At 40.9% G+C, this 24,555-nt stretch overlaps 1 protein-coding gene across 1 annotated transcript; it reads right to left on the bottom strand.

Annotated features, from left to right (window-relative positions):
* Nucleotides 1–1,542: 1,542 nt before the first annotated feature.
* On the bottom strand, nt 1,543–3,115 carry LOC308381595 (HLA class II histocompatibility antigen, DP beta 1 chain-like; the record flags this gene model as incomplete). The annotated part of the gene is made up of 5 exons (XM_080859186.1): nt 1,543–1,583; nt 1,783–1,896; nt 2,232–2,513; nt 2,835–2,964; nt 3,098–3,115. The coding sequence occupies 5 exons, from the start codon at nt 3,113–3,115 to the stop codon at nt 1,543–1,545; spliced, it is 585 nt and encodes a 194-aa protein (XP_080715312.1).
* Between the last annotated feature and the right edge of the window lie 21,440 nt (nt 3,116–24,555).

Raw genomic sequence — 24,555 nt, 5'->3', positions numbered from 1 at the left:
GGGAGCGGTTGGGGGTTCAGTGTGGAGGAGTCGGGATCGAACTAACAACCTATCTTCTGATTGCTAAACGACTCCTCTACCTCCTGAACCAGTGGCACACACTAACACATAGTTAACACACATTACCTTCTCTCTTGCCTGTCAAAGTCAAAGTCAAAGTGTGTTTATTATTGCATGTACCAAATTGCTTCAGCACAGCAAAATTCTTACGACTTGGCAAGCATCATTCATCTACGCAGTAGACGTCATACATATAACATATACCAAAAAGTTACATAAAACTCTATAACACTATGACAATAAAACATATAAAATATAACATTAACATACAACAATTTAAAGAACAACATATAGCTCTGTAACACTATGACGTATGGGCCTCTCAAATCACCCTCCTCATCAATAAAACAATCTTGCAGGAATATGTAGCCCAGTTTCAATGGCTGCGAGCTTCCAAAGTATCTTTTCTTGTATCTGGCTCTGGTAGACTGGTACACACACTGGACGGGTGCCATGCTACTTGCTGGGAGGAATGAATGCTGGCTCTTTTAGAAAAAAAAAAAAAAAAAAAATTCCGTGTTTGTCAGTGCGAGGGGACATATGAAGGAAGGTGTTTATTTTTGATCAATTCCTAACTTCGACATAACTCATCAATCATTCGTTGCAGACACGGTCCTTCTGATTTCAGGTCAGAACAGATCTGTGAACAGGAAGTCAGGAGGTCCCTACTGTGTCAGGATACGTTGAGTATAAACTATAAACCTGTTTTAGTCTTTTTAAGGAGTCTATTTCAAAATCCAGTACCCACTGATGACAAATTAAGGGATGATGCATTCCCTACAGAGAACTGAACTAGAATATTTTTTCTCAAAAGAATTTGAGGATTAGCATTGAAATGAACTCTGTGTATGCTTTAGTGTTTATTAAAGGGTGTGTGGTGTAGATCTGTGTGTAGATCCAAGTATGTTGAAGGAGTCAACTACCACATTTCATCAACTGAATCCTCAATCAACCTAAACATGAGGATGTCAGAAACTGATTCCTGTGAGATGATCTTGTGATGGTTAGACGTACAATGAGAACCAGTGCTGACAGCATGTCTGAGGGCTGATACAGTCTTTTAAGAGAACACAATACTCAAACACAAGTTCATTGATGGTCTTTTCTTTATTCACGCTTTTACCAAGATGTTTTTGAAAATGTTCGCCTGTCTGAATGTTAGCCTTAATAAAATGATAGTGCCACGACAAAATTGGCAATTTCTTGACAGGTTTCTCTACTGGATATAAGCACTACCTGAGGCAAATAGATGAAAAGTTTACAAAGAATGTAACCTATTTGAAAACTGCAGGAAATTAAACACACAAAGATACATTAAACCTTGGGAGCTGTTAGATCAGTGCTTACTCAGACTTCCACTCCAGTGTTGGTATCCATGGAAGAAACTGAATTCAATTTTCACTTCAGTCATAATGTCTGATTGGCAATGATGGCTCATGTAAAGGAAGCACTGGAGGATGAGAAGGAACATGAATTATGCCGTCAATGGGTAGGGGTTGATCTTTGAGGAGCCAAGATCCACCCTGTGCATGAAAACATATATTTAGAAACACAGAAGACTGTTTCTTTCTCATTATTTCTACTTTGGTTCATCTTGTGGTTGTTTTGAGTTTGTCTAGGATGTGTTTATAATGAAACACTGTAATATACTCATACATTTTCCATATTACAGTAAGTAACGCTAAAGTAATCCAATGTTTGTTCTAACTCTCAACTGCTAACCTCTTGATGTCTTCCTGTAGTAGAGCAGTCCAGCAGCACAGACCACCAGTCCCAGCAGCAAGCCAGCAGCCCCAATGGAAATCTTATTCCTCTCAGCCTTGGGCATGGAGGAGTCTGTCAGTATAGAGGGTACACACACAGTTGTAATGCTCAAGAAAAGGATTTCAGATACAGCTTGAACATTAGATGATAAGAAATCGAACACCACATATTTTGACATCCTCCTCGTCTTTGGTTCATTTAGTTTTCTGTAATTTGCTAACCTCATGCACAGAGAAGTAGTCAGCACGATTTAAGTGTGTATCGATTATGATACAACTGGCCATTGGATTACTTTTTTTTTTCAAAACTAAACACAGAAATGACAAAACAGCATGTACAAAACTAACTACAGCAGATGCCGCGTGAGGAAGCAGCTGAAACAGACATAACTGCAAGCCAGTCCTCACCCCAGACAAACTCCCTGGGCTCCTTGAGGCTGGCGTGCTCCACCACACAGGAGATCTTCTCTCCAGCTTTGGGGGTGAACTCCAGGTGGGAGTGGATCTGGTAGTACCAGTCTCCATCCGCCTGCTCCTCCGTGGCCGAGACATCACTGGTCACCTTCTGGCCGTCTCTGTACCAGGTCACACGGATCATTCGTGGGTAGAAGTTGTAGGCACTACACATCAGCATGGCGAGATGATGGCTACTGAATGGCCTCACCAAATCCAGATTCACGCTGGGCTCAACTGTAAAAGTGCTGTTTTTTCAGAGTGATGAATGGTGGCGATCATTTTGAAACACTGTTAATGACTTAAGGTCAAAGTAAGGACTTACCAGCTATGGACACTTGCATTTTTTTCAGCTTCATACAGAATGCCCTCCTCTCGTAATGTTTGAAGGCTTCCTGTTGGGAAGTGTGAGTTAAGGGAGAAGGGATGAAAATAAATACTTCACAATATTACAAAAGAGCATGTTGTAGGCTGCAATGAAACTAAAGCTTGAGCAAAGGTTCACCTTTCTACAGCAGAATGAACTTGTGATTTGATTCATGCACGTATGTGCCTCACCTTTGACGTCCATGGCAATGAGACAAGGGGTGTAGGTGACCTGTCCCCCGAGGGTGACCCCCTCTCTGAACATGACATCACTCTGCAGCTCCTCGGGAGACCCATCTGAGTCATAACAGAGAGATGCTTCCTGCCATAAAGTATGAGGCACAAAGCAGATAAATAGTTAGAAGAAGGGGAGAGAATTGGAGAGAAAAGCATAAAGAATACCCTTAATCATTATTTTAAGGCTTTGTAGGCTTGGCACTTTTACAGAACATTACAGGGTACTCAATATTCATTCTAGCTGGGCGATACAGCCTAAAAAATGTAATCTTTTATGTATTTTGTATTTAAGATTCTTCAAGGGAGCCACCTTTTGCTTTGATGATACCTTTGCATACTTGGCATTCTCTCAATCATTTTCATGAGGTAGTCAACTGGATTAGTTTTCTATTACCAGGTGTGCCTTGTCAAGAGTTCATTTCTGGCATTTCTTGCCTTCTTCATGTGTTTGGGACCATCAGATGGGATGTGCAGAGGTAGGGTTGGTATACAGTGAATAGCCCTATCACTACTTCTACTGTACTAATCCATATAATGGCAGGAACCACTCCACTAAGTAAAGAGAAACGACAGTCCATCATAAGACAGGGAGGTCAGTCAATCTGAAAAAATTCAAGAACTTTGAATGCATCCTCAAGTGCAGTCGTGAAAATGATCATACGCTTCGGCGAAACTGGCTCTCATGAAGACCAGCCTCATTACAGTTACAAGCCTCAAAAACTGCCAATTTACATCACCTCAGATTAGATCCCACATAGACGACACATCTATAGGACCTATGTAAAAATGCTCTTCATAGACTACAGCTCAGCGTTCAATACCATCATCAAAGACATACGTACTAATCAGGCACTAACTGCACTAGGCCTCTTCCCCTCCATCTTCACCTGGATAAAAGACTTCCTCACTAACCGCCCACAAACTGTGAAACTCGGCCCCCCCCTCTCCTTCACCATCATGCTCAACACTGGCTCTCCAGATGACTGTGTGCTGAGCTCACTACTCTACTCTACTCCTTGTACACACATGACTGTACTGACCCTTGACCCTTCCCACCAATATCATCATCAAATTTGCGGACACCACTGTGATCGAACTCATCTCAGGAGACGACGAATCATACAGAGATGAGGTACAGAAACTGGCCGTGTAGTGCTCAGACATACATCTGTCACTGAACACCACATAAACAAAATAACACATTTTTGACTACAGGAGGCAAGGTGCAGATCCGTCTCCACTCCACATCAACGGGGACTGTGTGGAGAAGGTCCACACCCTAAAGTTCCTAGGAGCCCACTCATCCGATGACCTCTCATGGTCTCACAACACCTCAGCGATAGTTGAGAAGGCACAGCAGCGATTACACTTCCTGAGAGTACTCTGGAAAAACAACCTAGAGTGTAATCTGATGGTGGCCTTCTACCGCACCACTCTCAAAAGTGTACTGACTTACTGCATGTCGGCTTGGTACTCCTGTTGCAGTGTTTACCCCGATGGCCAACAGAACATTAAACACAGACATGCACTAAACGTGGAATTTCATTGTGCAATATTAATACACTAATCTTTGTATTCGACTGCAAGTCACTTATGGCATCTCGGTCACTCAGTGTATAAACAAAATGTTACTGTTTTTATTGTGATGCGCCTCAGGCAAGTACTTGTACTCTATGCCACCACACTTTGTTGAACTCTTAATATTAATTTTTTAGCTATTTGTAGCTTTTTTTAGCTAGTTGTACTATTGTTGTGTTATATGTTGTCCCTCGTCGGACCAACAGTGTCCCACTACACTGTTAACAATTGCTGCAATTCAGTCTGTTCCATACCAACTTGACACTGAGCTACGCTCCAAAATCTTAAGGGTTCTTCCTGCCCATGCCACACTTTTCGATGTAAATCAGGCTGGTGGGTAATCACTGCAAACCGCAAGGTGGCATTCTACGAGGGTGCAAAATGTCTTAAATATGGGGCCCTCTAATGCAATGTGTGTCCAGAACCGTTGACTCAACAATGTTCAAATTGTGTGATATGATATTGTTTACATTTCCAATCTTCTTTATCTTTTCTTCGTAAATGTGTGAAGTTTTAAATACAAAATGCACAATTTAAGGTTGACGCAAATGCAATTTTGTTGTGCTTGCCCAATGACTAAGAAACTCTTGACTAGTCAGCAATTTAAGTTACAGTGACAGGCAACGTTAGCTACAGTTGTACGCTAGCCAGATTGATAACAAGGCAACGTTTAACCATCCTACAGGCTTTGTCGACAAGCATTTGCTGTTCCAAGCAACAGTCAAATCATTCACAGAAGTTAAAGTAAACTAACTTACCGATCGCTATACCATTTACACTAATAACAGAAAACTTAAATTAACGCCCAAACAGATCGTATGGGCATAATTGGCCAAGATAGCAATAAATACCATAACGTTACCTGTAAATTTCACCAGTGGGTCCCGACAAAGTTTGAATAATGTCCGAGCTGCAGCGTTATCACTTCTCTACAGAGGCCGCTCATTATGGCCCAGCAGTAGTTCTATTTCTTAACACGTAAATGAAATGATATACTGGTATCTGTCAAGTAGGCTACACCACGATTTCGGTACATGCTTAACTGCGTGGAGTAGCAACGACATTTTCAATATGGCCGCTATTTTGTCCAAATAAAAGTGCTCTTTTCTGTAGGTTTGAATTTTGGGCATATCAATAAAAATAATTATTCGTTTCCGTTTCAGAAGATAGCCTTTGTGTGCTTATTCTTGAGCAAAAGGGTAAAGAGCAAATACACGAAATAAAAAAACATGGTAGGCTACTCTTCTTCACCTAAGTGTCTAAAATTACTGTTAAAAAAGGTTTTGCTAAACTACTCCATATTGTATTAATTAAGCATATGTCCGTTCGGGGTGCGGTTGGACTTTGATCAACGATGTCATATTATTTCCGAAGTCTTTATTGAATTATCAGAATAATAAGGGGCACTTTTTTAAATATCATTATTTTGAGATCCGGGGCTTGTCATAAATAACCGGGGCTTTAGCCCCAGAGACCCATTTCTACAGTGGAATGGAACATTTCAAAGGAAAATCAAGAACTGAATTTTGTGACATTCTCATAGTATCAAGAAGAGAATGAAAGAACTGAGATTAATCTGAAATATTTCCTCCTTAGAAGAAATAAATATCCAAATTTGTCTAAACTTAGCTTTTTATTGTAACGTTTCTACCTGCAGGAAGGCACATTTAGGTCAGGTGTAACGTCATAATGTGCATTGCCACGTCATTTGACTGGCATTGCTACGTCACGCTCAGTAGCTATAAAATCGGATGGTCAAACTTGATTGTCAGTTTTTGCGACAAGACAATTAGGTGGCTTATTATTTACACATACTGGAACAAGAAAACACAGACTACATACGGCAGTGAAACAAGGTGAGTGTCCTTTAGGTAGATCAAACATGGTCTGAATGGGACCATCATACCTATCAGAGTTTATTATACGGCTCTTCAGAACGTTCCAAATAAGCGGGATAATGTATAGAACGCAGGTCCTTATCGGAAAATAAGTCCCTTCAGGGCGAAGCAAGACACCTCCGCTTCGCGTCGGTGTCCGGTTCACCCTGTCGGGACTTATTTTCCGATAAGGACCTGCGTTCTATACATTATCCCTTACATAATGAATGGTAAACTGTTATTGGTTACCAAGGGTCTTACATTAAAGTGTCCTCAGAGATTCTAGTCAGCCAGATCATGTCACAGCCAATTCTTTAGTCTTCGCTGAGGGTGAACATTATATTTGATGTACTTACAATGTTTTGCTTTTCATAGATGGACTATTTTACTGCAAGCTTTCACACTCAGTTGACTGAGCCTATGAGAAAGGAGTTAGGAAGTGTCCTCGCAGACCAGGATGGAGTGGCGAAAATTGCCTTGAACATACTGCTCTCTGATATCGAGGCTATGGAGGGCGATAGGAGGTTGGAGCAACAGCAGTGGCAGATGGAGAAAGAGAAATTGAAGTTGGAGATAGAAGCTGCTCACAAGGAGGAGCAAATAAAATGTCAGGCTGCCGATGAAGGAATGGCAGAAAGGATCAAGAAAGAAACCATCGAGGCTTTGGAGGGAGAAAGGAGGTTGGAGCAACAGCAGTGGCAGATGGAGAAAGAGAAATTGAAGTTGGAGATAATAGCTGCTCGCAAGGAGGAGCAAATAAAATGTCAGGCTGCCGTTGAAGGAATGGCAGAAAGGATCAAGAAAGAAACCATGGAGAGGCTGGAAGAGAGGGAGCAAATGGAGGCTGAACACAAGAGCCTCATTGCACAGATGAAAAGGGATGAAGAAGAGAAAGACACATCCAGCAAGAAGGTGACAGAGGATTTAATAAAGGAGTTGGAAACTCTGGTGGCCTCCAGGGACCAGCAGCTTAAAGCAATGGAGGAGCATTACGAGGGTGCCACATCTGACTTGAATCTAATGCTGAGGGTGAAACATGAGATAATCTCATCTCTTGAAAAGGAAAGGGATGAATTTAAAGTTAGCGTGCTGCAGGCCTCAAAGATCTTGCAAATGAGGTCCAAGCAAATGGAAGACCTTGTCTTGTCTGAAGCCTTGAACACTGCTGTTATCAAACAGAGGCTGATGACAGAATTGAGGACTCAGGCTGAGACATGGATGTTTGGAAATGTAATTCACTCTTCTTTTTTACATGAAATTAATTAATCTCCTTTACCGTGAAATTCTATTGTTTGAGTACAGCACTGCCTTGACAGGGCTTAACTTCATCTTTGGATTCCTTTGTCTCTTTTCATTCCTCAGGCTTCAGAAAATTCCACAGATGGCCATATGAAGAGCATGCCAAATGTTTTCCTGAAGTGGAGGATTCGTAATGAATGGAGGAAACTACAGGGGAATCAGGCCTTCTTCAATGCTGATCTTCAGGTACTATATGCATGTTTGTTCCTTCTAAAACTGCCTTTTCTTATCTGCTATGCTTTAAAGTCTTCAAAATGTAACTGTGTTTCTGTCTCAACATTCAGAATTGCTGCCTTAGCAAAGACTTAGAGACATTGATACTATCAATGAATGCAGCTCAGGATAAAATTAACCTGAAGTATAAGAAAACGATTGACAAGATCAGAAATGAGGCCAAGGAGAAGGAGGCCAAACTAGTTCAGGCTGAATTAAAAGAGACATCAAAGCTGGAGAAAAAGAAAAGAGATAAAATGGAAAAGATTCAACAGGCTGAGTTGAAGGAAGAGAAGAAAAGGCAAATTCAATTGAAAAAGCAGAGAGAGCAAATGCAAATAAAGGAAAAGAAAGAGCAGGAAAAGGCAGAAGCAAAAGAACAGCGCGAGGCAAAACGGGCCGAAACAGAGAGCAGCGGTCAGAATGAATCCCAGACCGGCAGGAGGAGATTCTTCAGGGCATGCTTCTAGGTCAACTTAAGGTCAACCGCTGGCGAGAGCAAGGAGGAACACTTTGCCCCAAACCCTCACCTAAATAATCAAAACAGAACACTAGAGAAGAGGGAGTCTGCCCCTTGCTACAGCCCTGTATCAATTTAGACATAAAATGCCGTATCATTATCTCACTGTAACCGAGCCTGCCCTCGTGTTTGATCCTAGATTTAAATCTTTTTATCCTTATGCCCTCTCTCCCCCCTCTCTCTCCTGCCCTCACTTAACTACATCTGGGGCTCTGGTATGAGCTTTGGCCCCCTTCATCCCTACCAGGATCATAGAACCTCTGATCTGGAAATAAAGATGCTATTAAGTACATTTCTGATTCAGGTGCTCTTTTTTGTACGTTGAGTAGTCTGAGAGGGGTGTGAATGCATTATTGAAGCTGAGATAAGATTGTGGGTTGTTGTGACTTGTCACTTGTTGTGACAGCAGTAATCATTGTGAAGGCATGTCACACATACCTATCCACCATACATCTTCTATAGGTCATTCTGCATACATTGAGTGAGCAAAACGGGTAAATCAGTGCATATCAGGATTTAAGTGTCCAAGGCAGGCCGCTGCCACGCCTGTCCCCTGGACGCACATTTTGCCTATATCATTTTAAACTCTCACTAACCGCCGCCGTCATGTCCCTGTCCCCTGGACGCTTACAGGCATACATGAAGTTCTGCAGCCGTAATACTATTTCAAAATATATGTTTCCTTGGCGGGGCAACACATACATGATCAAAACTGTTACTCTGTGACACTCGTTTTCAGTATCAGCATTATTTTTGTGAAGAGCTCAATTTGATTAAGCGTATCCTCTACAAATTGAGGTTACAAACAAGGTGTCCAGCTCTTCTGGACCCAGAGGAAGAGTGTGTAAATGGTAGGTGAGAGAAAGGTAAAAACAGTAAAACAGATAATCACATGAAAAACAGATGCCATCTGTAATGTATGGAACTACACAGTCAGACACCAATACAACAATGTTGGAAACAGGAACCTTTTGATGAAAAAAGGTTTTTATTTCAAGATTTTGTGCATGACAAAGGATGTTTTGACCACGGACACCTGAACTAACCCCTATTAGAACTGTACCACTGAGGTACATGGAGCTCATCAGTTTAACACACAGCTGTGCATTAGGTTGAATTGCTGTGTAAAACAAGAATGAGTTCAGCTGATTCACTGCTAAGCTGGAAGCTTTTACACATCAGGAGTGGGCTGAAATACCACCAGGGAGGTATCACCAAGGGAGCACCTTCCACAAATGTTTCTAGAAGGTTTTTGAAGTGCAAAAATTGATCCATGTAATACTGGTCAGGGGGTTGAATCATTTTTCATGTGAAAAAAACCCCCAATCCTTTCTGATTAGGTTTAATATATATAATATATTTTTAGACTGACTGCAAATCACCATGTCCTCAGGATTAAGGGGGTTGAATAATGTTGAGTACAGATGTACATCCCAGGTCATTCATCTTGCATGACGTGACACATTCAAAATGGCCAATCATCAGTTGCAAATTCAAGATCTGTACAGCTACTGTGGTCCTCCCCTGTACGTGTTTGCGTGCCTGGTGTCACTAGCATGTCTCGTATAGTGCATGGCACACATTTACACACAGCTCAGGTTTCTACCTGCTCAGTGAGACTCACTCTAAACCCCATTCCCAACCCAGAAAACAGCATAAGTGTAACCTGTTCCGCACTGGACTTTGACGTAAGTCAAATTAAAGCAAACCCCTGGTGTTAGCATTCACTAACACTTCTCTGTTAAAGTGGCCAGGAAGGAGGCTTACCTGGTAGCTTCCATTCCACCTGCTCATAATGGTTTTGACTTTGACACCACACAGGAGTCTGCACGTATCTCAGACATTCTATCCTGCTATGCTCATCAAGCTAATGCATTGATTTGAAAAATCGAATAACCAGAGATTCTGCCTGAATGAGCAGAAATTGCGTAGATCTTGTATAATTAGGCAGTATATGAGGAATAATGCTCCTCACACTGAAATCAAATTAAGGCTAAACTTGCTTGCCAGAAAAAAAAGGATATCCTCACACATTAACCAAGCAGAATAAAGCTTCTATGCAAAGATATGACCTATAAATTTCAACTGAAATGCCCAACATCCCAATTTTGGGGTGTGTGTGTGTGTGTGCACGTGTGTGTGTGTGTGTGTGTGTGCAAGTGAAGATGCATGTCTTCAAGTGAATAGTCCTAGTTGATTGGCTCATAGCCCTGTGGATGCTGGCTTTTCTTGAAGATGCAGGCCCCAGCCCCCCCGAAGAGGATGAGGGCCAGGGGAGTCCCCAGCCCCACGGCCATGATGCTCAACACCAGTGGAGAGAAAGAGTCTAGAGGGGGAGGACCCAACCCCACCAACACAGACCTGAGGGAGAGATGGAGGAAGAGAGGAGACAGAGATGGGGAGAGAGAGATGACAAAAAGATGCTTAAAACATGTGAAATCATAATTCCTTCAAGTTCTAAACAAAATAGTATGGCTAATGACCCAACTCTTCAGAGAGCACCTCCCTTCCTAACTGGCACCTTGGCTTAACTTGCACTTAAGCAGTGACAGTCCCGCACTTCTTTTTCTTTCTATGTCGTTTTCTATTCCTTAAAAAAAAAAAAAACAGTATTTAGCTGTGAGACATCGTTAGGAAAAGGGTTGGGCAACACAGATTAAAAGAGAGAGGAAACCAACCAAACTACTGTAGTGCCAAGGTGTACCCACACAGATCAACAATGCCGAGAGGAAAGGAGGTATCCGAGGAAATCAGGAGGAAGGTACTGACAGTCCTCAAGGGGCTCGCATACTTTCAAGCAACACTGTATAAATACCAATCTCTTGAATTGAAGTCAAGTTGTGTAATGATGTGATGTGTCTTTAATGTTAATATAAACCAAATTGTCACTTTGGGTTTGGCCATTTCTTTCATTTTTGGTTGTTTGTTTAACCTGAATTTGTTACATAGAAAGTCATCCTAGTATAGCAACTCCATGTTGTGACAAAACTAGGTGTAGGTGTAAGCAGTCAGTTTGACACAAGTGAAAATAAATGTTATAATAATAACACTATATAATAACAATAATAACCAAGAATACCTCATAATGCTGAACTTTTGAAATGTGTCTCTCAGCTCTCAATTGAGTGTGTTGATGATAGAGAGCCTGCCTTGGTCACATCCTTCTCCCCTAGACGAGGTAAGTGCCATTCAACTACATGAAAAGGCTTCATTGTAAGTGTCATATTCAAAACTAAATAATAACTCTTCATTTCTGGTAATAGAAATTTAGAGCATCTCATTTGTGTTGTTTATATCAGTATGTGGTTGTCAGTGTTTACTGTATAGCTGGGTCAAATCTTGTTCTGTCTGCTCCCCAGAGAATGGATCAAAACAGGATGAAGGAGAACGTCCGCTCTTGGAGCAGAGACATGAGGCAGTAATTAATGAGCTGAAGGTAGGTTTACCAGAACTTGACTGAAATAACCTTATTTTTCAGCTACCGCTTGAAAGTATGTGAACCCCTTGAGCAGTTAAGAGTTTTCTGTGATTTGCAACCACTTCCCCACAACCCCTCCAACATGTATGTGTCAGTGATGTTTGATGTGATTTTTAATTTAGGTGTGATTAAAAAACTGACTAGGTTTTTCCAACAGAAATCACTCCAATAAGATGAGCAGATAGTCAAAAGCCCCTTATACATGCGTCAATGTAAAGCTGTTACATTGCGCCTACCACGATAGAAACTCGCGAGCGTGTTACAATTGCCTCATGTATAAGGGGTCTAGATGTAAACCGTTAGTTTTTCCGCCGATCGTCTGAGCCTTTCGAGAGAGGTGGTTTACCACGTTAATTCGTCTTACAAAAGGGCGTGTCAAATCAGGCCGATGTGTCATGGGGGAGGCCGTGCGTGACTGGGGGGAGACGGTGACAGGAGGCTAGAAAGTTCACTCCATCATCTCTTTGAAATTCCTTATTCCATGAGTGGTAGGCTACATTATGACTGGCTGTTTTAAAATATAACTAATAGCCTAACGAAACAAAATAACCCAGGAAGTTTCATCTTCGAGACGTTAAGGCTTCTTCCAATACTGACAGCTGACTCATAGTTTGCAGGTTTGCGGGAGACGTGACATTTGAGGGATGTCACTTAATTTAAACCTTTTTTGCTTCCGTTAGTGTGTGTGTGTGTGTGTGTGTGTGTGTGTGTGTGTGTGTGTGTGTGTGTGTGTGTGTGTGTGTGTGTGTGTGTGATAGAGACAGAGAGGACTCAGTAAAACATCGGAAAACACCGTGTCTCGTAAGCCTTAAACTATCAATCACCCCCACAATGAAATATGCCATTACAGTCGCGACAAACTTCTTGGCATTGTGGTGCGCCCAAAACGCAAGCTATAAACGTAGCCATCCTAATGTAACCAAAATATACCTCTGCTGATATGCCTAACCTTCGTTCTATTTAGAATTTGTCTTAGCACTATGCAGGAATAAAATAGCATCTACAGTGTCAGGATTCAGGCGCTCTCGCCTGGCTTCTATAACGCGCCCTGCTGCACTGAAGGAGCGCTCACTCGCAGCACCTGTTGCTGGAACGCATATAATTCGTTTTGCAAGGTGCTGTAGTCGTGGGAACGACTGGCCTGGTTTCTCCCAAAAGGAAAGTAGATTTTCCTCTGCTGATCCCGCGTCTATATGGAAGTTTGTAGAGAGATTGCCGGGGAGTAAAATGCTCCCTTTCCGTTACGTCTGCTGCTGGCTAGTAATACAGACAGCCGGAAAGGTTAATAAACGGAATGAAATAGCTACACATTACACACGCTATGTTTTAATAAAAGCCACGTTACTCACATACTGGTTAACACTGTTTGTTACAGCACATAAATGTTTGTCGCTACATCCAAACTGCGTCACCGTTGTCCCTCCCTGTGCTCCAGCCGCACCATTTTGCTTGCAATGTGCATCATTTAATTGAAATATGCTTATTGGCATTTGTTGCACCTTAATCATTTTCTACAAACATGATAGCCTATGCTATGTATGGTGTAGTAGACTGAGACTCTATTCACTACTGCACAAAAACTAGACACGTTTGAAAAACTAGACGTTTGCAATGAAGTAGGTTAACTTTCGCCAATATTTCCGTAAGGGAGATGGGTTATGTGCTCAAATTTCCTGGGATCAAAGAAGACGTTAGTATTCATGTGCAAACTAAAAATCACGTCTCAGGATTGCTGCGCATGCAAGTTATTTCGGGTGTCTCAACTGTAACTAATACCACTGTCATATAATTATGAGTCCAGTAAAAGACGGCGCAAACACAGTTTTCTACCGTTGTTGAAACACATCCACGCGTAGACTCGTTTTCTTTCCATCCGAGAGTGGTTATTCAAAGAAAATATTAAGAACTATATGCTGATAGAAAGAAGGGAACTTTAAGCCACTACACTGCCTGTGCCCGATGCGGATCCACGTTGATGTTGTTAGTAAACAAACCAGGTGGGAGCACATCTCCGTGGTCTTTGCGCATGCCCGAGGCAATGTAAGCGCTTCACATTTTGCACATGTATACAGGTAACGACAAGAGCCGTTTCCCTTGAAAATCTTCACACCTACACGCGAATACGATACGATAAACTGATCTGATCTCAGTGGCACATGTATAAGGCCCTAAAGACATATTTTCACTTCTCTTCTCCCATTGTTGGGGGGGATATTCTTTCCAGTAGATTTTTTTCCATCTCTCTCTGATATAATTTGTGCAACTGCCTCTTCACTTAACTATTCCCTGGTAGTCATAAAATCACTGACTTAGAACCACTGGTATAAGTTTGTGCGATCAACTGTATAATGTCGTTCGACTCAGTACTTGCTTCTTTTTTACCCATTTCTTTTAAGAAGTATTGGCGTAGCTGTAAATATCTGAAATTCATTCCTTTAGCCAACTAAACTAGTTTATTCTTATTAAACTTGTATTATTCTTGCATTAAAGTTGGTTATTTAATATTCCACTATATTCTGTAACCCAGCTAAAGACTCTCAGATTAATGCCACACAACCCTCCCCCTTCCCCCCTTCCTATCTCCACCCGGCCGACCTATATAGCGCTATATAATATGGCGCTATATAAATAAAATTGAATTGAATTAATGTACAAGTTTTCTTTTATGCCTTTTCAACTCTTTTCCCCCCACAGAATCCTGAGGAACATGGTTACTGCCCCAGAGCTGGACGCCAGAATGGCCTCACTCAATCAGGCCAGCTTCTACCTCTGAAGACCCCATCTGTTCCCCTGACTTCACTCACTCCTCTCATATATGGATGTCTCCACAGAATACAATGTTTTGTCATTCATAATAAATCATTATAACCCCCATCCTGCCTCTGTGTTGATAAATGGTATACCAATAGCTTTCAACCAGATATTTAAACTATATAAATGCACTTAACCCTTCTTAAGCTCTTATTTTTCTGTTCTTGCATATGCTCATTTGTAAAGCAGTTTGAATAACCAATGTGTATGATTTGTGCCACTAAATAAAACTTGCCTTACCCAAAAAACGTAGGAAGTAAAATTACTGCTGGGGACATTTGAAAGTCCTCAGATTAATATTCCTTGTGCATTAGTGTATTCATGCGCAGTGAACATCACAAAATGACAGACCTGCAAACGTTGGGGTGGCCCATTGATGGAAAGTGATATTACCATTGATTCATATATTTACAAGTGCATTGCAAGCATGTATGCTCTCCTTTGTGTGAGTTTGCCATGTGCATCGATAGCCTGGCCCACGGTGAGGCCCTCAGACGTCAGGTAAGGCCTAGGACGCGATCTGGCACTCCGCGAGTGGGCGAGACTCGCCACTTTGTGAATGAGGCGCGCATCACGTTATCTGGCACTTTCATTACCACTGCACCGTCACAACCTTACAGATAATGTATAGAAGTTGTACTATCATTTATAGTCAAAGTTTACACTTTAAACTACCTAAGTACTCACCGTTTAACAATACAACTTCCACTACATTGGCGCCCACATGTGATTGACAACACTGGCGCACACATGTAACATCACACAGGGGGATGGCCAAAAATCAAGAGATCAAACAAATTACATTAGATTAAACTTTATTGTCATTGCACATTGACCACAAAAATGACCAAAAATCAAGAGGTCAAATATGACATTATGACATTAGATTAGATTCAACTTTATTGTCATTGCACAGAGTACAAGTACTGAGACAACGGAATCTTACCAGAAGAACCATAGCAGAAGAGTGCAGAGAATTCTGCATACGTATAGAGGTAACATAAAAATAAATAGATGGGATATATACAGTATGATATGACAGTACAAGATATATGGCAGCAATAGTTGTTCATTAGTGCAGATATGATAGATACAGGTTCAGGTGAAGGTAGCAATATAAGTTATGACCTTCTATTGCTACCTTCTATTCTATTGTTTATTTTTATATTACCAATATACATATGCAGAATACTCTGCACTCTTTGGCTATGGTTCTTCTGGTTAGATTCCGTTGTCTCTAGGGTATCACCAAGGAAGCCCAGGGTTAAGAGGGTAAGGGTTGTTTACACGCCTTCTTAATTTATATTTTGTGAGTTTATATTTCTTTCAAAAAGTGTTCTTCGTGGTGTTTTTTAATTAGTAAGATGGGTCATTTTTATTTTGTGAGTGTATTTTATTATTTGTGTATTTTGTATTTCTATTTCTTTCAACGAGTGTTCTTCGTGGTGGTTTTTAATTAATTCTAACATTGTCTAATGCCTACCTTATATTGCTGAATCTGTGATGCGTGAAACTTTCAGTTGTTGACAGACACTCATTTGGGCCCAAAATCTCAACATGTGTCATGAGTGTAGTGCATCAAATAAATTAACATTTCAGGAAGTCTTGTAGTGAGGGGATTTGGTTAAGAGAGTTAATTGGCACCTACATTTATTTGTGAATGTTCTTGAGTGTACATAGCTACTAGGATCTCAAGAAAGTAAATGACACTATAATTGGCTACATTAGCATTACAGCAACTCCTGTAAGCAGAGTCCCTGCCATCATGCTTGTAGAGTGGGACTCAAACCTTAGAAGAAAAAATGACCTCCTAGTAGCAATGCATTTCAAACAAAAACTGACTTACAGGAATGAAACACGCCAGTGACAAAACATCCTTAAATGTTCACATTGTTATGCACTCTGACTATTCTATATTAGCAATGTGACGTACTGTAAAAACTATATACATGCTAGACTCCGACATGTTGAAACCCGATCAAAACATAGCTCCTCTCCATCGTTCTAGCTGTTAAAAGAATGATTACTGTCTTTGAACAATATATCAGGGGATAGCGCGAACGCAGTCCCCAACTACCACAAATTATGCAGTCGAGATTTCTACATTTGAGAAATTCGCTCGGGTCAGCAACGGCCGGTTGTGCAATGGCCGAGCCTCGCCAAGGGTGAACCACCTTCGTGATCATGGTATCTCCCCTGCCAGGTAAGTATGAGTTCGGTGAGGCACGCGAGAGTACTGCACTTAGTGGCATCCATTTCACACAGATGGTGGTAATATGACTGCATTACAGTTAAGTGTTTCGTTGTGCGTATATTCAAATGCACCTAATGGATGTTAACTGGACCATATGAAAAATCATTCTGTGCTGGTTTTGAGACATAAAACAGACAACAAATTCCTAGAATGTACCATCATTCATGACGCTATACACAAAGCATTTGATCATCTGATTTAATAAAGGAGTCAATAGCCCAGAACTGTAAAATCAAGGAAACAACTCTATTTGTACACCTCAAGGCTCCACCAGAGCACTACCAATTGTTATAACACAACATGTAACCCATGCTTAATTATGTATTTAAACATCGTGAGTAGGAGTAAATAGCTGTCGAGCTAGCATAGTATATGTTTACATTCAGACGTCCAGCAACCGTTTGAATAGACAAGCCTCTGAAAGATTGGGACGCTTCTAACGATCATATTTATGAAAAACGTTACATTTGTGTAAATAGTGAATAAACAGACGCAGGTTTGCATTCTGAAATATGTTTTTGCATTTCTAGAGGACTACAACGGGAAAAGTCTCGTGTTTGGTGCAGCTCTTAAACCTCCCGACGAACCCTCGCACCTAATTCCAAACAATAGTTCCAGTCCGCGACGAGGATGAAGTGCAGTGCACACAAGTGCATACATCTACAGTTGACAGTTTAGAAACGTTTCTAATGTTTACAGATAATATATACACCGTATTGTATAACAAGATATTGAAATGGTAGGTCGTGGTATTGACTGAACGGAGCACCAGACATTGCATTTGGTAGGCCTAAAATAGCCTGAGACTATTTCAAACAAAACGCAGTATAGAGGTTTTAACAAGGGAATTTTCCCACGAGGCTGATTTCTGAGATGTCACCAATTAAAAAGTAAACGCCTCATCCGTTTAGTGGCTACTGAATATGGCTACAAGCTATATATCCCCCCCCCCGTACTTTATTACAAAAAGTGACACCTTCATATATTATAGAATCATTATGGCTTCCAGCTAATGGAAATCAAAAACCCAGTAGGCCTACATCAAAAAATTAGAATTGAACTTACATTGTAGAAATGTCGACCTGAGAAGATTTGAAAATGAATGATATGACCGACATAAAATCACCGAAGAGCACCTTTCCCAGTCACGTGCCTCAAATCGAATCAGAACTTTTTAGTGCCCGACCTTATAAAATGGAGACGAAAGAAGCAGCCAAGTCCTTTAGATTTAAGGTTACATCGTGCGCATAACTTTCTTTCTCGCAATTCCGTCTCTAAGTGAAATAAAGAATCCAAATCAAAAATAACAATTGAATAGAGCAATACATTAATAAAACTTACCTGAACTTTTAACAAATTATAACATATAGGCTATACCGGTACATTTCATTAGCAGCGCTTTACGCATGCAGGACATGCATCAGACTGTGCATGTGTGACCCCATCTAATGAGGCCTCTTCCAACTCTCCTTCAAAAACACTTATAGATTTAACTCACACGCTCCTTCTCAAACACCCACAAGAAGACCTCACCTGTCCAGCTAGAAAGGAGCCGATGAGCCTAATCAGTGTCCAACAGGAAGTTTCACAATTGGTACCTCTTTGAGAAGTATCATGAACTCCATGGAAATGGTCACTGCGTCTTCTTGATATTGCATAACGCTGTGTGGTTACACTGAAACGCTCGATCCAAATGTTTTTGTTACAATGCTATGTTCAGAAAAATCAACGTCGAGCAATATCATTCAATTATGATAAGCTTGGTAATTACATTCAATCAAGTAGGCCTATACATCCGCTACCGAAAGTAAACAAGAATGGGCCAAACAGAAAGCTTCAAGAGTGGCTGCAGAGTTCACGAGCCATCAATAATTAGCCAATCAGACACCTTCTCACCTAGACACGTCGGCGACCTCCCCGTCTCCAAGACCCATAGCAACCACAGCGGCAGATTACATCTTCAGTTAAAGAAATAAAAAGTATTTTTTTTCCCATCTCGGTATTTCTGGATTACTACACACGATTTATAGCCTACGCTGGCATGCAGTTATCTTCTAGTGTTTGTTTGAGGTTCAAGACATTTTGGAAGCAGAAGGGACAGTTTAGATATTTAAAAGCTTCCTGTGTTTTAAATATGTGATAACACACTGCCCAGTGATGTGAAAATTGCAATTGTATACAACCATTTGTTGACATTAGCTCCAAGTATAGGATCTTGGAGATGCTCTCAACTAAAAACAAGAAAATGCAAGACGCTGACAGTCAAGGGAACATCAGCATCCTTGCCCATTTAAATCAGCACTGAGAATGGCGATTTGATCATGTCCACATTTGCTGACAGTGAGTGAGGTCCATGGGGGAAAAAATGATTGACAGCCTTACTAGTGTCATCATGCCCATGGGCGCAGATAGCGTGTACGTCAGGGGGGTTCTGACGTACACACATTCGAATGACCCTCAATCCGTCCCCCTCACTTTTATTTGAAAAAAAGAATGCGTTCTGTCTTTGCATTAGGCTAAACTCACAGAAAATCAAAAGACTAGTTCTAATTTACTGCTTTGCAACAACTCTCATAAAACAGTCAGATCAAAGACGGACAATCATTTTGTTGAGCTGGGCAGCAACCGGTCTCTCTGGCGTTTACGTCTCGAGCCTGGTTTCCATTGTTACCCAGAGGCATCAGTGGGACAGCTCTTAATTCAGGATCCCACAACCAACCGACACATGCATGATGAAGCCATACAAACCCACTTTGCATTTTTTTGGTTGTCTGTTCAGAGTAATGTCGCCGTGGAAGAAAAAAAGAGAAAAGACGGTCATTGAGAATAGCGTGAAGAGAGGTGCCGATTTCCCAAGGGGGAAGGGGGACTCGACATTCATTATTTATTATCCATTTTTCGGCAATTGCAACTTTCTGGAGTTGTCGGGGGTCTTTCGGAAATGTGTACAGTAGGCCTATTTGATTGTACCAATGCCAAGCCTAATAAGTTGTTACAGGTTGAATCATGAGAAAAAACGAACTTTAGAGCTAGACAAATGCCACTGCAGTGGCGCTAACGTGATCAATTTACTATGAACAGTAATTTTAATTACTAACACTCAGTCAGATATCGTGACTGATATTAGCTGAACTGGACGTGGTTAATATAAAATCATTTAGACTGGCGCAATGTATTAAATTTAAGGTGAATCAGTGTTGGCGTTTAGTATAGCCACCTATTGAGCCTCCATTGCATTTTAATGAGTTGGCTTGTTATCTTGCCAGACAGAGTACATTATTTTGAGTCCAGAATCGATCTTTGTAGGCATTACTAACCATTTAGACAAAAATGACTACACAAAATTACATATATTTTATTATTTTGAAGCTTTTGAAGTCATGTAGAGTACTTATTTACAATTTGATTTTTGTATATAGGCTTTGCTGTTCGTGTTTGTGTGTGTTTACAGCCTGCTCTTTTGGTTTGCTTAAAGAATCTGTGTGCTTAAAGTCAATTCATTTTTAAATAAAACCGTTTTTGCATACGTCATGTGGCATGCTTGGTGACTGATTAGAAGCAGTAGTAGGCCTACCAATACGCCTTATTTTCTTGCAATGATGGGCAATTATGTTTGATGGGTTATGTCATGGCTGAGTGTAATAGCGCCCCCTGGGGGGGGGGGGGGGGGGGGGGGGCTGGGCTAGAATCGTCCCCCCCAGTTTCAAAAACCTATCTGCGCCCCTGATCATGCCTCACATTACCAGGACTGAGGTGTTGCTCCACAGTTAGAGACGCAACTTGTTTTGGTAAACTTGCAATATCAAGCAATTTTTTGAGTACACTTTGAGCAATTTTTTTAGTAAATCTAAAGTATTTGAAACAGAAATGTACTGTATTTGGCTTTTGCATTCATGTATTTCCACCTCTTGTGTTGTCATGTTTAGGCAAGGTCTCTAACTCATTCTGAATAAAGGCCACGTCATTTACCGGAGTGTGTACTGTTGCTCTAAGGTCGAGCCATTGCAGAGCCATTATCTGTTTCTGCAAACAGTCATCTAGGACACAGTTTGTAAGGTGTGGGACTCTTCAATGCATGTCTATGAGAAGCACTTAAAGAGCCATTGTACGATCAAAAGTGTCCGCCCCCTCCCCCTCCATGGATATTTTCAATGCCCCTGATGAACAGACAACCTGCGGTGATGTGTGTTGCCCTCTGGCCTCTGGTGTGAAGACAGTAGCCTGCCAGCGAACAAGTTATTAGCAGTCAAGGTTGAAGCTGCAAAGCTTGTTCTCGACTTCAAGACAACGACCATTATATAATTCAATATTTACCGTCTGTTGTGAAAATGCTGTAGTGAATAGTATTTTATTATCCGGGAAAACAAACGGTGGTGTTCAGAAGTGGTGTCCATGCCGATTGAAGCAGAACTTCATTTATTAATCCCTATTTGCTAATTGTTGCTCTGTCTTTTAACATGAAGATTCTCCCTGGGTGGGAGTGCACCGTTCCTGGAGGTACTGCAATACCAGGTCGATGCGTGGAGTGGACGGAGCAAGCCCCTATTCCATCTCCCAGTTCCAAAAATCAATTTAATATATGGTCCCCGGGTAGGGGACGTATCAGATATTAAACTGATAAGAACAGATACTACACTTGATCTTAGCCAAAAGGCCGAGAAGCGATACCGGACGCCTCCTCGAGAGACGGACTGGATTCCCCGTCTTAATCGTCACAATTACGGTATTCTTAATGACACACATTTTTCTGGTCTAAGAAGACGCCAGAAGACTTTTCCTTCACATTCCAGAACCTATAGAGTTTAAAAGTCCCCTACAACATTTCATGTTTCGTCATTTAGAGCAAATGTTGTGAATGAGACGTTACATGAGACAACCCCTCGACCAATCACATACGCGTATAAAGAAACTATGAATATGAATCAAATGATAAGGTAAGTGAACTGATAATGTCCCAGGATTTAATGCCGTTAACACACGAACATTACATAGAAGCTGTTACAAATGTCTATGGTTTCAGGTTTAACATTTAATTGCATATAAAAATAGGGATCACTCCCCCCAGTGGATAAACGTGGCATTGCAATGTAAATACAGCACTTATTGGATTTTTTTTATCTGTAAGGTAATAAACTAGTGATTGGCTCCTTGTGCGAATTAAAATATATATATATATGTTTTAAATGCATCTTGAATTACATTATAATAAAAATTCCAATAAAATGACACAATCACACTCTAGCACAGGGGTTGGCAATGCATTTCCCCAAGGGGCCACATGAGATAGTGGGACTGTTGTGGAGGGCCGCCCGGACCAATAGGCGGAAATCAATTCAGCATGAGAAATGAGCATGTTTTTGCAGTATTAAAGGTGTGCCCAGACGACCAAAACACATGGCACACACACACACACACACACACACACACACACACACACACACACACACACACACACACACGAGAGCAAGCTTGCAATACAATAGTATAAGTATACTAATTAATAGTAATATACATTTTTATCGTTTAACATTTGATTCCTCATGTGCCATTGACCTCCGCGGGCCGGTCAGGTACAGCAAAGGGGCCGCAAATGGCCCTGGGGCCGCACTTTGCCCAGGTCTGCTCTAGCACAATAACGAAATACAAGTCAATACGCATGAACAATTGAGGTCACTCTTGTTTACCTAAAACAATTTTCACCAAAAATCAAGGCTTCAAATCAGTCAAGTCTGGCTTCGTACTGTATGTTGAGAAACAGGATAGGTACTGCATATCCTTATTGAAACATGCACTGCAACATTAGCATATTAACCAGAGCAATGATTAGAATAGAATAGAATATCTTTATTTGCCATTGCACAAGTACAATGAAATTGAGCCAACGGCTGTCAGACTCTGCAGTTGAAAAGTATAAAACAAAAACAATAAAAATATACAATGAACTATACAGATTTACACTATAAATACTCAGCTTAAGTAAAAACAAGTACAAACACAAGAGATATTACACAGAGAGACAAAAACAGGTCAGTTTTGTGCATTGTTAAGTGCTATGATAGCTCTGGGATAGAAGGTGTTTCTCAGAAACTACTTTGTGTTTTAGTGGAGACATAGGTTTTAGTGGATATACGCAAACCCACAAACGTTTTAGGTGGTAATACGGCGTATACCTGCGTATCACGTAGACTACAGCCCTGTTTGTGGGGGTTGAATTGGTATATTGTCTGGTAGGTAAATGCTAGTACAACTTCTACTGTATACATTATCTGTAAGGTTGTGAAGAAGAAGCAAGAAGGAAGCCTAACCATTAAAATAGGATGAGTCAGGGAAACCTAAGAAGTTGACAGATTGGAAAAAAGAAACTTCTTAAATATGAGAGGTACATAGATGCATCTGATGATTGTTTCAGGGCAAAACAAGATTCTAAAATAAAAGTTACGACCAACCTTTCAAGTGCTTGGCCATTTCACCTCTAGAGGCCGATTTGTCATATACTGATAGGCCTACTGCAGAAGTTGTGAGGATTAGAAATACATTGAATCCCCTCAATACAAAGTTCAAAGTTCTTTATTAGAGGGTGCAGAACATGATTATAAAAAAGAAAGTGTGGAATTGTCGTTCGTGTGTCAGCCACAGCCTTTCAAATGTGTGGCCTATTGACCTCTATAGGCCGAATTGACATACACTGATGCAAAAACTGTTAGGCTGAGAAAAATATAAATTGTACCCCCCCAATAAAGGGGTTAGATTTCTTGTGTATGTCAATCACGCCTATAGAGGTCAATAGGCCACGTGCATGAAGAGCTGTGGATGCAATACGATAATTCCATTGGTAAATGGTTTACCGCAGAGTATTGAAGTTTGCTCTGGCCCTGGAACTAGACAAGGAAAGGGCCAGATTGGGGGTTCACCCAGGATCTTTTCCTCTTCACTGAAGCAGTGCGTCATATTGTCTGTCAGTCTGTGTTTGAAACTGTTTGGAAGTAGGGCTGGGTGATATGGTCTATAAATAATTTTGCAATATTTTTCACAATTCGCAATACACAATATATTTCTTAATATTTGGCTTCAGAGAAAGCATGTCCTTGACTCCCTATCCAACCTGATGGAGCTTGCAAGGATATGCCAAGAGAAATGGGCAAATATGTCCAGACACAAGTGTGCCAAGCTCGTAGCTTCTTTCCCAAGACGCCTTGAAGCTGTAATCTATGCCAAAGGTGCAGCACCCAAGTATTAGGCTAAGGGTGTGTACAGATATGTAACCACTAAAAACCTATTTTTGTAAGTAAAATACAATTGCATATTTTATCATTTAAAAACCTGTTTTACCATTATTATTTGCTATTGTGTGTAGATGTTTTGGGAAAAAAATTAACTCAATCTATTGTAGTATAAGTCTGTAACGTAATAATACGTGGAGAAGGTGAAAGGGGTGTGTAGACTTTCCGGCTTCTTAGATTAAGGTGGATTTCATATCAGACCATAACTTTACCTACCAAACCATATCTCAATTCGACCCCCACAACACAAGTTAGTTTGCATAGCACCAGGACAGAACCATCAAGGTGGCTCCTGGTCTTTTGTCCATGTTGAGGAGCAGTCAGACATGGTTCCTGGCTTTTGTGAGTCTTGGAGCCAGAGACATT

This window comes from Sprattus sprattus (assembly GCF_963457725.1).
Source record: "Sprattus sprattus genome assembly, chromosome: 20".
Lineage (NCBI taxonomy): Eukaryota > Metazoa > Chordata > Actinopteri > Clupeiformes > Clupeidae > Sprattus > Sprattus sprattus.
This window is presented reverse-complemented; position numbering and strand designations above follow the sequence as displayed.